This window comes from Ixodes scapularis, unplaced genomic scaffold (genome assembly GCF_016920785.2).
Source record: "Ixodes scapularis isolate PalLabHiFi unplaced genomic scaffold, ASM1692078v2 PGA_scaffold5__190_contigs__length_132052651, whole genome shotgun sequence".
Classification (NCBI taxonomy): Eukaryota; Metazoa; Arthropoda; class Arachnida; order Ixodida; family Ixodidae; genus Ixodes; species Ixodes scapularis.
Genome location: NW_024609880.1, coordinates 11,199,524 through 11,214,563, shown reverse-complemented (window position 1 = coordinate 11,214,563; position 15,040 = coordinate 11,199,524). Strand labels below are relative to the sequence as shown.

The 15,040-nt window shown below is 47.9% G+C and overlaps 1 protein-coding gene across 4 annotated transcripts in view; it reads right to left on the bottom strand.

Moving 5' to 3' along the window:
• LOC120843738 (PHD finger protein 20-like protein 1) overlaps nucleotides 1-15,040 on the bottom strand; it is a 67,098-nt gene that overhangs the window by 43,780 nt on the left and 8,278 nt on the right. For all 4 annotated transcript variants that reach the window (XM_042293785.1, XM_042293787.1, XM_042293788.1 and 1 more), the window contains exons 2-8: nucleotides 13,397-13,571; nucleotides 8,900-8,984; nucleotides 7,424-7,515; nucleotides 5,538-5,757; nucleotides 3,987-4,132; nucleotides 981-1,056; nucleotides 784-861 (exon numbers count right to left, since the gene is read on the bottom strand). In XM_042293785.1, coding sequence (XP_042149719.1) covers nucleotides 784-861; nucleotides 981-1,056; nucleotides 3,987-4,132; nucleotides 5,538-5,757; nucleotides 7,424-7,515; nucleotides 8,900-8,984; nucleotides 13,397-13,571 — 872 coding nt within the window. The remainder of the gene's footprint in view (nucleotides 1-783; nucleotides 862-980; nucleotides 1,057-3,986; nucleotides 4,133-5,537; nucleotides 5,758-7,423; nucleotides 7,516-8,899; nucleotides 8,985-13,396; nucleotides 13,572-15,040) is intronic.

Sequence of the window (15,040 nt, the reverse complement as noted above, 5' to 3'; positions counted from 1 at the left end):
ATTGTTCCTCGCTTTCACATTAAAAAAGAACCCAAAAGTAGCGCCACTAGATCCGCTATTTACGGTAGGAAAATGGCTATCGATTTTTGTCCATCTAACCCTGCCAAATTGTCCATTTACTGATGGCAGATTGTTTGCCACCTGCAATCCCTCGCACGCGCTTAAACGTTTTGGGGCAAGAGCAGTTCCTCCAAAAGCATATGCGTAGGTGCTGCTGCAAACAGTCGAGGAAACCGAACGATGAAACAGACAGTGGAAACTATTAGCACGAGCCTTAGAGGCGAGCAATTATAATGCGAATTAACAGCCAGCGGAAGATGGAACTCGAACATTTGGGGAATATAATCCCTCGCAGCCATGGAGCATTGCCCATCGCACCCAGAATCGCGGCTTCTTTTCAACATGACTTTTCGCACACTCGCAACCTAGTGCTACAGTGCCGCTAGTTATACCGTAAAATACCGGGCAAGCGCCCACTCAAAATTTTGAGATAATCATGAGAAAATGGGGGATGGGCGCTAGTCCGGTCATCAATTCTACATATCAATGTACTGTGCATATTTTCTCAGGTTTTACAAATTTGGGAACGGGCGCTTAATGCGGTATGGGCGGATGCACGGTATTCTACGGTAGTCATTGAATAACAAAATATACCACATTTACTCTCACAACGGTAGCGCTTGCGTTGGGGCGCGCAAAGTAACCTCGGGAAAGTCGGCCCAGTCATGCGAGGAGTGGGAAGGATGCGAGAGATAACTAGGACAAGCAAAGGAAGAGCAGTACCGTACGACAGAGGTGCATCCTGGGGAGAAGCCGCGGACGCAGGTACGGACGGGGCAGGCGATGATCCCTCCGCACCGTCTGAAACGACAGCCAGGACGAGATGGTGAGGTCGGCAATCTTCCGCCTTTGCAGAGCAAAACGCAACAGCGGTACCTGCCGAGACACCTAGGAGCCGAACGGAAAGAAGTGGACCTGACCTTTGAAAGTTGCGGACGTCTTCCTCTCCCTTTTTGCCGGAGACTCTTCGGTGCTCGAGCTTGCTCTCCGCTTGGCCTGCAATTCGGAGGACACGCACGGCGATAGAGGCGGCATTCGACCTTTTGTAGCGGGTTCTGTGGCAGGCAAAACGTTGGTTCGGAGCACTGGCTGATCCTTTTGGAGCAGGTGACAACGTCTCTTAGTGTGTAACTTGAAAATGAAAAAGTGATTGCGTCGTCAAATGAGTTCGTCTTAGAGAATGACTAAGAATTCCTCTTTGATCCTGGAGCATATTACTCATTACCTTTTGTAACAGGAATACCGGATTTACTCACAAAATGAACGCACCTTTTTTTCTGAAAAATTGACACATATTTGAGGGGTCCACTCATTAAGTGGGGTAACATTTCTGCATGCACACATTTCGTGCAAATGTCATATTAGCTGCAAACGTGACACGGCCGGCATGTCTCCACTGACGGAGGTGCACCCACGGCTGGCCGGGGGTGCACCAAAGCAACCATGCTTTATCAATTGCGAACCTTTTTATGACGCTTTCGGCGTGCCTTTTGCCGAAGGAAAAGCACCCTACGAACCTCAATTAGCACAGAAAGCAACGTGACCGTTCTTAGGCCTAACCACTTTCACAATTTCACAGTACGAAAGCTGACCACAGACAACGACGTGTTTGTTGACATCAATGCATCTGATGAGCGGAGACTATCCAGGGCTGGGCAATTCCTCTAACCCCAGCTTTGTTAGGTATGCGCTGCGCTCGGTTTCACGTTTGATCACTTCTGCAACTACGCACTTGCAGCCATTAAGAGAGTGGCTTGGCTTGGCTTGGCTTGACTTGACCCGATCGCTTGGCAGCAAAAGAAAATTGGCTTGGTGGACTTGGTGCCTAGCTAAGTTGGACGCAATTCGAGACTCGCGGAGTCGGAAATCGGGGGTGTGTTCATTACGCGAGGAAAAAAAAAAAAGTTAAATATTTGTACTTGTTGGGGGGGGTGCGTTCATTATGCGCGTAAATATGGTATATATTATATCGTAAACCTAATATTTTCCTCAAGAAAAATTATATAGGCTTGACCATGTTGACAAAGACCAGGGAGCTCAGAATTTGTCCCACACAAATAGTATTCCATGTGTGGTTTAGAGCTAGATTTTTCATTTTTGTTATCTATTCTATTTATTTATTCTAATGCATTCTTATTTTGTTAACGCTCATTTTATTTTAATATATTGTACTCTAGTTCATTTTTATGGATTTCATTTGTCATTATATATTGTGTATTGATTCAAAACACATGGTTTTTGCCTGAACATTTTAAACCAAAAAACACAGGGTCTCTTATGTTATCCCAAAGACGACTTGAAGGCGAAAGCCCAAGCGCCGATGCATTAAGGACAGACACATGATTTACTTAATTCACATTGATTCCTCTTAATTCGCTTTGTCAGCCTTCTTAATTTCATTGCCTCTAATTCGCCTGAGTGGTCACGTAAACATGATAGCGAACCTCCGAAGACAGCACGCTCTCCGACGACACACTTTTGGCGCCGTTTCGCTGGTACATTTCGTGTCGCCAACATGTTTTCTGAAGGTTGAATGAACGACGAGACATACAAGGCTTTCGCCTTAATAAAATCATGAACCCTCGCAGAGCAGCTGTGCCAGTATAGCTCAGTGGGTACAGTATACCATTGCCACCGCACCAACCCAGGCCTCTTACGTTCATTTAATGCGGGCCTTCGTAAGCTTCAGATATAGTCATAAAACACATTCATACCCGTAAAACACACATAAAACATACCCGTAAAAAACATTCACTTTAAAAAAAAAAGTACCGTATTTTAGCAATTCTAAGCACCCCCCCCCACACTTTCAAACATAAACACCTGAAAAAAGTTTGCATGCGAATGTAAGCACCCCCCTCCCAACAAGAAATTTGAGATCGGAGACGTCGGTATTGCCGAGCGCCGGAGTTGCGAACGGCCGCTGGGGCTTGGGCTTCAACGTCAGTTAATGGATGGCAGCACATACCGCCATTTTCCACTTTTACATCCATGCAGGTTGCGAAAGGGGGTGCGTTGCCGTACCCTCCATCGAAGATGTTTTGTCTATTTGGTCTCCTTGCGCTTGTTGCAGTCGGTTGTTTAGTCTGTTAAGCCTATTCGGCTGCATTGGCCTCGCGATTGTATTCCGTTCACTGTGTGCACGTGGTTTGCGGAAGTTGTCCATCATGAGTGCAAAGAGAACTTCATACACAATGAAGTTCAAGAGAACGGTTGTTTCTTACGCGGAAGACAACAGAAATCACGGCGCTGCTGAACAGTTCGGAGTGCGGCGTACCGCGCAAGCCGAGGCTGGGTGGAGCGTATGATGAAGAGGAACAGTTTCTCTTTGAGACGCCGCACCACTATCTGCCAGAAGCTACCAGTGGACTTCGAGGACAAGCTCGTCAACTTCAACGTTATGTGGTGAAGCTGCGTCGCGAATCTCGCTACGGACTCGGGCAGATCGGCAATGATGATGAGACCCCTGTGTACATCGATGTGCCAAGGACGTGCACCGTGAACGAAGTAGGCGCCCGAGAAGTAAAAGTGCGCACGACTGGCTATGAGAAGCAAAGGGTGATCGTAATGCTGTGCATCAAAGCCGACCGTCAGAAATTTGCGCCTTACATCATCCTCAAAAGACTATTTGCGCGAGCGACTAGTCGACCGTGGTGCAAACTGATGGCAAGCGAGCTACTCTCCAGTCTTTACTTTATTTATTTCCTTTAAAACATTTATTGTTTCATTTTGATTAAAATAAATTCATATTTCTTGTGCAAATTTCGTATTTTCGGGGCAGGTTCCGAATCTAATCTAAGCACCCCCCCCTCTTTGAACATCGCATGTGTGAAAGAAAGGGGGTGCTTAGAATCAGGTAAATACGGTAACAAAAAGTCACAGGCACTTTTCTCGTGGGTGGGAGAGAGCTGACAAACCGGGCCCACCTTCTTGTCGGTGCTGCGCCCGGAGCCTCCCCGTGCGTCGGTCTGGCGGGCCTTCTTGGCCATGAACTTGCCCCCAATCAGGAGGATCCTCTTCCTCGACTGGGACGACGAGCTCGAGCTGCTTGGGGCCGGAGAGGTACTTGCATCTGCGCAGGAATGAGGGCTTGTACGGGTGCCTCGACGCAGATGGATATACCGAGGGTTTCGGAGAAAAGAAGACTCTTTTCCTTGCCGCAAAAATTAAGTGCGCGTCGGCGAACGCTCAAGTCTCCGGCCAAGTGTGGCACTAGTGCGGTGCCAGCAACATATCGCCAACTACTGCGTTTACCGAGTCCTAAAAAGCGGTCCCTCAATTTCTGCTTGATGACGTCAGAGGTGTCGCAGCAGCGGCGCCGGATGGGGCAAACGCCCGTCCTGCCGCAGGTCGCTCCCCGGCTCGACGGTCAAGCTTCCGCGGCCGGGGTCTGGACGCCGTGATGACGGCAACGATCGCGTTCGCCCCTGCTTCTTTCCAGAACTTCTACGGCCGACCGCTGAAACTGCGACGTTCGGCGGCGCAACGCTCCAGCTTTTACAACGTCTGTTGCAACTTTGGGACCACTCTCATTGTACGAGGGGAGCGGGACGCTATATGCACCCGCACCGTAGTGTTAGTGGTCCACGTCGTATCCCGTTCGGACCTTGCCGTATCTTGTTTTAAAGCTACGAGTCCCTTTCCAAAATTTTCGAAGAAAGAAAACGGAAATCGACAAAGCCCGCAAATTTATGCTGCGGGGAACAAACACCGTTCGATTATACTAGAACCCAACTGGGGAGGTTGGGGTTTGCTATCTCTCTGCTGCAGGATGGATTAAACGGCGCATTTTATTTTGATGCCGACTCTCAGTCTCCGCTTGGACCCCTGCCCAGGTCCCGTCCAAGCCGCGATGCGGTCTGCTTGATCGGCAACGTGTGCAACAGCCAACGCGCAACGCCGTTAAGTAAAGTGTTCTTCCAGTTTGAGCTCTATTTCGGTGGATCTGAGCCACTCGCCGAGACCCAACTGTATAAACCAAGCACTCCCCAGCATGTGCATTATCGTTCTTTGAGAGTGGACCGCTCGTGCGAGATTGCCCAATCAAAGACCAAATCAACAGCCTATCAGCATTTCCTTCTACCCGAATCTATCCCAGACTGGAATGACCTCCCAGATGACACTGTCCCCATCGCAGGTAACACAGATTTTTGCCTCGCACCAACCAACCAGTTCTCTCTGTAATGCCGCTAGTGGCCTCGGGGTATTGGCAAATAAATAAATAAACAAACAAACAAACAATGCCTGCAGTCACTTGCACCGCTTTACTTTGCCAATGCCAAGACCATGAAAGATTCCTTGGCTCCTGTTCAAGTCAAATAGGGCTACCTCAAGATTGAGAACTCTTGAGAATCCCCACCCTAGTGTACGTTACACTAAATCAATGGGGACGGCGCTTTCTAAAACTGCCCGGGAACTGCCGACTACACCTCTGCGTGACCCCGTTGCACGAAGCCCCGGGCACGGGAGGGACGCACCTCTCCTGTCGGCCTTCCTGCCCTCTGCCCTCTGCTTGTGGGCCCTCTCCGGGTGGGGCCTCCTGGGGTCGGGGGTCGAGGGGGATGCGGCCCCCTTCCGGGTCTCGTGCTGCGACGCCGGCTTCCTCGACTCCTGCGAGGACCTCCTGGACTTGCCCTGCGACCCTCCGTCCCGGTTCCTCCGACTTTCTGAGTCGCGGCGCGTCACCTTCGGGAAGACCTGCATGCCGACGTCCCACCGCGGTCCTTAGATCTTGTTTAACTCCCGTGTAGCGAGTGAAGATAGCATTCACAAACGGTTCATGTGCTAACATGTGCACAGAACACAGTTTGTCTGCTATGACGCATCGCTTGCGGATGGGAAATAGAACAACTAAACCATCTATGTCGTCTGCTAACAGACCGAAAAAAGAAAAAAAAAATTATTGTCTGCTACAAACTGAGGGTTGTGGTGAAGCGAAATCCTGCAAGCTGAAATTATGATCGTCCGCTATTTCACGTTTCAAGACACATATCTCAAGTTGTTCTGTGGACATGCACAAGCCGACATCGACTGGTGCATCACTTGCGGACGGAAATAAAACAACAAAACCATGTATGTCGTCTGCTAACACACCAAAAAAAAAAAATTTATTGTTTGTTACAAGTTGAGGGTTGTGGTGAATTGAAATCAGACAAGCTGAAATTCTAATCGTCCGCAATTTCACGTTGGAAGACACATACCTCAAGTTGTTCTGTGAACACGCACAAGCCGCAATCGACCGGTGGACGAAGGAGTACCAAGGGCAAGCCCATCAGAGGCCACGAGACCTTCTCAGTATTTGTGAGTTGGCAAGACGTTTTCACCAAAACATTGCCAGATTGAATGGGTCAAAAATTTCTCATTGGTTGATTACACACACCCGGCAGGAAGCTGCGACGCCACGTCCAATCAGCAGCAGAGAATGCTCTCACCTCGACCAAAATCAGACCCCTGGTCTGGAATCTTTTCGTCACACTATGGGAAGATTCCGTATTTAATCGCATAATGAACGCACTCGCATAACAAATGCACCCACGACAACGGGTACCAATATTTACACTTTTTTTTTCCACTCGCGCACTGATCGCATTTCCAATTTGCATTGATGTCAACGAACACGCCATCGTCCGCGATCCGCTTTCGTACAGTAAAATCGTGAAAGTGGTTAGGCCTAAGAACGGTCGCGTCACTCTCAGTGTTGAGTGAGCTTTGTGGAGTGCTTTTCCTTCGGCAAAAGGCACGCCGAAAGCGCCTTAAAAAGGTTCGCATTCATAAACCATGGTTACTGTGGCGCACCTCCGACCAGCCGTGGGTGCGGCTTCATGAGTGGAAACTTGCCACAGTACTTTGCCGTGTCATATTGGCACCCAATATCATGACATTTGCACGAAGTGTGTAAATGCAAAACTTTTACACCACGTAAAGATTGCTCCCTCCCAAATATGTGTCAATTTTTCACGAAAAAAGCGTGTTCATTATGCGAGTAACTACGGTAGTTCTGGGGACCAATTGAAACACCAGCGGCACGCTACCGATGCTAGGAGTCAACTGATGGGATCGCTGAGAGAGCCTAACCGATGAACGCTGGTTCTAACAAGCCACCATAAAGAAAGCAACCGCATGCATCTACTCTGTCACAAAACCTTAGGACCCATAAAAAAATGGATATGCACCATGGAAAAGCTTTGTATAGTGACAGCTGTCAGTGAGAACTTTAGGGAATAGCCATGGTCGTTTTTCGAAAGAACTCTCGGCGACGTCCACCCACGTCATCAGCGGCACGATTGCTCCCAGCCGCCGCCGCCAAATTTATAAAACAAAAATGTCAAAGATGCAGAATCCCGTTTTTGTGATCTCAACTCACCACGCTGCCCTTTTGCTCCTGCGGCATCTTCTCCACGTTGATGGCCTTGAGCGTCTTCACAATGCCGTCAAAGAACAGCACGCAGTATGTGCCTGAGGGATTCCAAGAAAAAAGAGGCACAATCATCAGAAAAGCTGAGCCTCCATTTCGGGTGGCCTTTTCAAGAGAAAGAAGAGACGCCGCACCGGAAAACAACAGCTGCGTTCGGAGTTAAACATGCGACAGCATGTTTAACGCCGAACGCAGCCGTTAAGGTTAAACATGTCTGTGCTGTGCTGTCGCAGGTTAAACATGCGACAGCACAGGCAGAAAACACTACACGCAGGTAGGTTTTCGAGTGCAAAGGTACGCAGGGCAACAGAGTTAGCGCTAACAAAAAAAATGGCAGCCTTTCCTCCTTTTATTTTAAAATTGAACAGCTGCCATAAAATGTTCGATGTTTGGCAAAAAAAAGTCCTCAATCGGGGCAGTAACCCAAACGGTAAAGTTTCATGCTTGTAAATAGTCCTTGGAGTAAAATGCTGATAAGTGCCGATGTCGTGTTTGTGCTAGTTGTATCATGCACTGTAGAGCGCATTCGCACTTGTGACTTGGAGCGGTCGCGTGACCGGATAGCAACATGCGACTAGAGACCACCAACTTTAGCACCGCATGCAAAAGGCGAGTAGCGATTGCAGGGTCAGTTCTTGGAAGCTCTCGGAAGCCGCCGTCATCTCCATCCCTTCTGCCGCAGCGTGGGCTCGCCTTTCACTGCATTACTGTTTTCGTTGTCGTACAGCTACAGTTTTGTCGCTTTCTCACCGAGAAAATAGGGGTGTTCTGGTAGATTGTTTTCACTTTCCGTTTCGCTTTGAGTCGGCTACGCTCAAACTCTGAGCAGCCACGCACGGAAAGTGGCGATTGTGCCGGCACACGAAAGCGGTCTGCTAAAACTTGCGGTGTGGCCTGGGTTTTTCTCAACCCTCCAGTGAATGCACAATTGCTACATCAACGTGCACCAACTTGAGCTCGCGTGGTATAGTACACAGTAAAATTCTGTTAAACAATCCAGAATTAAAAAAAAGCTGCAACGCTACATTAATGCAATCTATGCAGGCACGTTATACAACCAGGGGGACATAATGTAAGGGGCGAATCATCACGATACGTCGAATTAACTACAATTTGTTAATTAACTTTTTAATTAGTGAAAATAAACATGTGGTTTCAATCTGAAACTTGCTCAGCGTCACCGAAAACCACTAAATCGGTAGATTCTAGAAAGACCCGAAGCACGTGGGAGGGTTGAGCTAAGGCTACACCTTGTGGAGCAGGCTGGCGACGCAAAAACACGGATGATAATCTTATTATCTGGTCTCTTTCCCGACCGTCACCCAGTTTACGAAAAGCTATAGCATGCCTGTTGCGACTCGCAAGTGCGATCGCGCCTTCACTCAACGTAAGACAGAGCAAAGCCTGGGACAAGGCCACCGTTACCTTCTTCGTTGACTTCTAGCACCTTGGCTGGATATGTCTTCCGGTCTCCCCAACGAGCCAGGACCTCTTCACCTTTCTTGTACTCCTGCGTGAAAGGCCTTGCAGTTACCCAAATGCCGACGTAATAACTGTCAGAGTGTGATCGTCAGTGTGCTAGTCGTCTCTCGAGTCGAACGTCTACTACTTTAGTTGTTCTTGAACTCTGCCACCTGCTGGTTATTGTAGCAGTGAAACGGTGAGACAGGATGTCACTGGTTTGTGCCTATCAGTTGAAATAATTGAATGATTGAATCGCACCAAATTCAGATTACGGCATTAAACTTTGCGGTCACGAGTCGGGCTTGGGTCGACGTCAGAGAAGCGTGTTCTGTGTTGAACTTCGGGCGTCGTCCAAGACGACACATTGGATTGGTGACGCTATTTCTCGGAAAGTTTCTTTAACACTTCATTCTTGTTGTTCGAGTTTCTCCCATAGAAAGCAAAACTGTTTGCGAGCGGAAGACTCAAGAGCACTTTGAATTTCAATGGCACGACAAAGAATGGCTTTGTTTTTGCCACACACATTTCATAGAAACTTGTTGCGGGATTTCGTTGAATATGGGGGCAATCTCGGTGGTAACGACAATTATGTGCCTCCTCCTTATGACGAGGGCACATCCCCTGCAGAGTGCAGCAATGTTAGTGACAAAGATGAAGGGAGTGCACAGGACTGTGGCCCCTGGAGAATGCTTTGCAAAGCATCGCACCTTGCAGAAGTTTTACTAGAAGATAGTAAGAAAGCAGAAACACTGCAAAAATAAATCTTTCATGTTGCTTTTGTGTGCGGGGGCAATTTATATTTCCTCCGATCTATTTTTAAAAAAACATTTCTCACACCGGAAACACCGTGAGTTTGGTCAAGGTGTCTGACCGCAAAGGGTTAAGAATGAAGAACCAATCAATGTTTCTGAGCACGAAAGCGTATGCTTACTCTCCGTCATTGTTCTGAGAAGTGCTACTGCCCCTTTTGAAGGTTGAATGTCTAAGACGAAATCAGCGGTCGACCAAGTTGTAATGATCCCAAGCACTAAACAAGCTCTGCTTAGGAGGTAAGGATTGGAAACGCAGCTTTCTAGAGACATCCTACCAGCACAAAGAAAAAGAACTAGTGAAGCCCTCGTGTCATAGAACACGCTCAGAGCTTCAATACTGTCAAGACCGGTTATAACGAAGTCAACGGTTATCGGAAATCACTTCGCTATATCCGCTATTTCGTTATAACCGACTTCGGTTAACAAAATGCAAAAGGGAATACGAAATCGTAATCGCCTCGCTGCAGCTGCTATTCCGTTATAACCAATCTCGTTGCCCTTTTTATGAAGGATATAAAACTTGGGCACCAAAAAACGGTTCAATTTTTTGGCGCTCTCCGGCGGAACTAAGCTCCCACCTTACTCTCGCTATGTGTGTTATGGCCGCATAAAACAAACCTTGAGTCCATTTATAGGTAGGGCTCTGTGTTTGCGGATCAATCCGAAAAACACTCACCAATAACTTTTTTGTCGATTTGGATTTATCCAAATTTTGAGGTTACAACAAAATAAAAAATAAAAACTTTTTTTTAGTTAGTTTTATAAAAGCGCAGGGTCGGTAGTCTAGAGGAGATGCAACTTCAGTTTTCTTTGAAGTCTCGAACTACTGACAAAAAGGGTTTGCCTTCGATAAACCTCGAATTTCCAGCAAAAGAAGGAACTTCAAAAACACAAAATTTTCTTTATAGGTCAAGCGTACCCCTTGTGCATAAAAGTAAAGGTAGGGCACTTCTCTCACCACTGAGGAAGTAAGTCCACAGCAGGCCAGAAGCAAAAGCTTCACAAGCCACGTTTACACGAAGGTGACTTGAGCACATAGACTCCAGTTATCGCATTCAATGCGGTCATGCAAACGGCACGATGCACTAGGGAAGTAATAATAATAATAATAGCTTATTTACTGAAAAGAAAAAACACATAAGATAGCATACAGGCCCACGAAAGCAGAAATGCTTCTGTGTGGAAAAGCATCGCGTAAAGTCGCTAGACTGAGTACGATTGAGACAGCGAGTGTGCATTCGTACTGCCAGCGTAAATAGAGGTGGCTTCGAATTCCGAAACGGGAGGGATTATAGGAAGGCACCCGCTGCGAGAGTGGGTGAACAGCAGGGAGCACGGCGGCGCTCCATCTCGCAGGCGGCGGCGTGGGGTGGTTACCGGATACGGTCCCGATTCTGTCCTGATGAGAAACGAGGATTTTCTTGCCACTGCAATGGGGAGCTCCCTTGGTAGGTCCGAAGCGCTTTCAAAAATTCGCGAGGGAGGCGAAAATCCGCTCCGAGAGACCCGCTCCCAATTGACGAGCGGAAGATGGACTCGCAATTTTGGAGCAACCCGCTCGAGACAGGCTGCCGGTCAAAACGGCCGCTGCTCAAACTTGACGAGCCGACCAATGCCTTAGTCAACTGAGCTTTGCGACGACCAGTCACTACTGTCGCCGCTTAGCTGCAGAAACAACAGGCAATACGGGCCGGGCGCACTCTCCGTACCACAAAGCCCGTGTCACAAATAACGAGCAAGACGTCAGCGTTCGCCATTGTCACATACCTTTCAGCAGTCCTGAAGCGGAGCCGCAAACACGGCAATCGCCATCAGTGGAGCTCAGATTGCTGGTAAGTCTTTAATAAACGCAAAGAGGTAACAAAGCATCACTTGCACGGTCGTTGCCTCATCTGTTCTTGCTTTATTACGTGAGAAAATGCCCACAGCATGCAATGTAAAAAGGTAAACAATCATTGGCCACAAACTGAACAGGCCTAAACTTGCCGTCAGCCTCCTTCAAAGTTTTCGTCGTTATTTTTCTCGTTCTTCTCCTCAGGATCACAGGTGTCAGCGCTTACGATTTGCCACGCTACAGTCCCAGCTTTGTACCCCTGATCTGCACGAGGTAGAAGCGTTCGAACCATCCCAATCCCGTGTAAACAACCGACGCATCCGAACAGATCCAACTCGACGACTTGGCCGGTGTGGCAACCTCATTGCACATGTGCACAGCAGAATCGAAGGAAATGACGTAGCATGCTTCTGTCAACTTCCGCCAAGCTCCGTGAAATCCCGCGATCAAGTTCGGCGGGGTTGGAGGCGCTCTGCGGGGTGGACACTGCCACGAACCTACGAACGGAAGATGGCCAACTTAAGTCGGAACTGCCAGCGGAAGATGCACGCTCCAAAAGGGGCGCTTTTAAAGCGCTCCAAATCTGCAAATAGAATGTACCCAAACTGTTCGGTGAGGTTAGCCCCTGTCTAGGACTTGGGATTCACATCTTGCACATTGCAAGCAGCAATGGCGCCGAGATCTCCGAGCATTTGTACCGCAGAACGAGCGGCCCCCCACCTTGGTGCCTATCCCGATTGTGCCAAAGCCCCTCGACCTCTCGGTCCAGCCGTGGTTGCCGTGGTCCGGCAAGGCGAGCGCGGCGCTGTCCCGAGAGAGCTTGGAGACTGCCACACACCGGGGGCGTGCACACCTACGTAGTCTCATGTTCCAGGGTGCACCGGACCGGAGTCCAAAATGCTCAGGTTTTGAAGTTTCTTGCGTCTCGTAACTTCTTGCACAGCATCGAACGCAGTGGTCAATACCATTACTGTCATCGAGAGGACCTCTGCGCATGAAACACCTTGAAACGTAGTCAAGTGATGCGAATGGTGCCAGAAACACGGCGTTAACTTTGAGATATGCGGCGTGGCAACACCTTCGCACAGGATTCGATAAGCATCCACGTAAACGCTTCAGTGTATCGGCTTCGTTCTTAGGACGACTGGAGTCTATGCGCTCGAGTCACATTCATGTATTTGTGGCCGTGATTAGAGTTCATTATTTGCGACCTTGACCTCAATTCGTTTTCATGAACAACTCGTATTACGGACGATTTTTGGGGGTCAACGGAGGCAACCACATTAACCCCTTAACAGCCTTGGACGAGCCAAGCTCGTCGGCCACTTTCTGGCTAAAAGTGCCGTGGACGAGCTCAGCTTGTCCAGTGGTTTTACCCTTAATTCCACGGACGAGCTAGGCTCGTCGGAGTAGTTTTGCGGCGCTGATCATAGATGGCAGCACTCGTGTTAGTTGGCAAATATTTTTTTCGTCTACGCTGATTTTCGCGTAATAAACTTTTCAAATTTTATGTGTAATACTAGAGGAAAATAAAAATATGGTACTTAAGGAGTTAACGAGACATGACCGTACCTACAATCACTGACAAGGTAAAAACAGCAGGGCGTGTATTTTGAGCTCCTTGCCTCAGGCACGTGCTCGCTGCATTCTGCCATGGTTCACAAGACGCCAAAGTGCCATCGGATGGAAGGCTCACACCGAAGGCAGGACACCTTAGGCACCTCCCTGCTGTCCTCATCCTACCAGTGAGTGTAGGATGCACTACCCTCCCTGACAGAGAGAGTGAGAAGGGATGTAGGACGTGCAACCCACGGGCTTCCTGGGCGCCTGCTTCTTGAGCTGCTCCTTGCGGGTGTGGGGGTGCGTGGCCGGCCGCAGCCGGGGGCTGTCCAGGGGGAGCCACTCGTCATACCGGGAGCTCCAGCCCTCAAAGTGCACCAGCACCTCCTCCTCACCCTCGTCCAAGGTCACCACCTTGGCCGGGTACCTGCAGGGGGGGGAGACCGTTACCGAGGGCGCTGCGAACCGCTCCGCAGTATGAGTATGGTGCTTAGAATGAGTCTGACCGCTGTGTTTACGGGGTTCGTACGAGCTTTGAAGACAAAAATCTGAGGGTTTTAGAGTACGTTCGAGGCAATGTTAAGACAATAAAGGGACACTGACAAGTTATTTATGCTTGCCAAGGTTTTCATTTGCACATGACATAGGAGAGCCCAACTACCCAGAAAACAATTTGCGGCTCGAAATTAATTTTCTGTCCACATGAAAATTGTTTTTCAAGATCTAATCGGTTTGAGTCGCACTCTCTCGTCTCTGTAGTCGCATGCCGTTTTCTATGGTTTAGACACAAACACCAAAAGTAATCAAAGTCGTGGTTCATTGAAGGCACACCCTCAATATTAAAAATAGAAACAAAATATGGTACCCATCTTTTGTGGTGTCTAAAAAGGTGCAAATATGTTGTTTGAAAAAAAAAGTAGCACAGTCACGTGACTTCCGGCAACACTCTCCTCCTCTATATTTCTTCTTCCTCCCCAGTCTAGTTTCAGTTTCCGTTTTGAGCAGTTGCACTTTTTTTTATTTTCTTAAAAATATGACGCTGTAGCAAAATATTGATTGGGTAGTCTTCTGATACCATAATGGATCGCCTAACAAAAAATATATTTCAAGGGTTGTCAGTGACCTTTAAAAAAAAAAAAAAAGTGTTGTTTCTGGATGTTTTATAATAGCACAACTTCTTTAAAGCGCTGCAAATGTTTTTCTTTCCAATTTGTGCATCTTGCACGCGTTCAGGTTTCATGCCTGTTGGTCAACTCACCATTCATTTATGCATGGAGTTAAGTGACTAATAAGCAGGGACGGAAGCGAGCTTCAGCCTTTTGTAGCAAGTCTGGGGAGCAGCAAAAGTGCCCTCCTGAAGCAGCTTTGGAGCAGTGAAAATTCTGTTTGTAGCAGCTCAGGAGCTGCCAGAGTTGGGTTTTGTACCACTACTAGTAAATGTTGAAGCTGGACACCTAGGTCAAACATGTGGCTCCAAGTGCAGACATACTTTTCTAAATAGAAAAATAGCGCAACAAAAAAGTATCTCCATGTGACGGTCCAGAACTACAGCTGAGTTAAAACAAAGTCAGTTATAATAAAATAGCGGCTACAACGAAGCGATCACGATTTCTCATTCCCTTTTGCACATTGTTAACCGAAGTCGGTTATAAAAAAATAGCGGATATAGCGAAGGGATTTCCAATTCCCGTTGACTTCGTGATAACCGGTCTCGGCAGTATTTCCAAACGTACCTCTCCCTTAAAGGGTAACTGCAAAAAAAAAAAAGTGTATTTTTAAACAGCCTAATTGGGACAAGCATGTCACAAAACAATTTTTCTGCCAAAAACAAAATTTTTTACAGCAATATTGATTGCGCGAGACTGATTTTAGTTTGAGGCTATTTCGTCCGTTTTA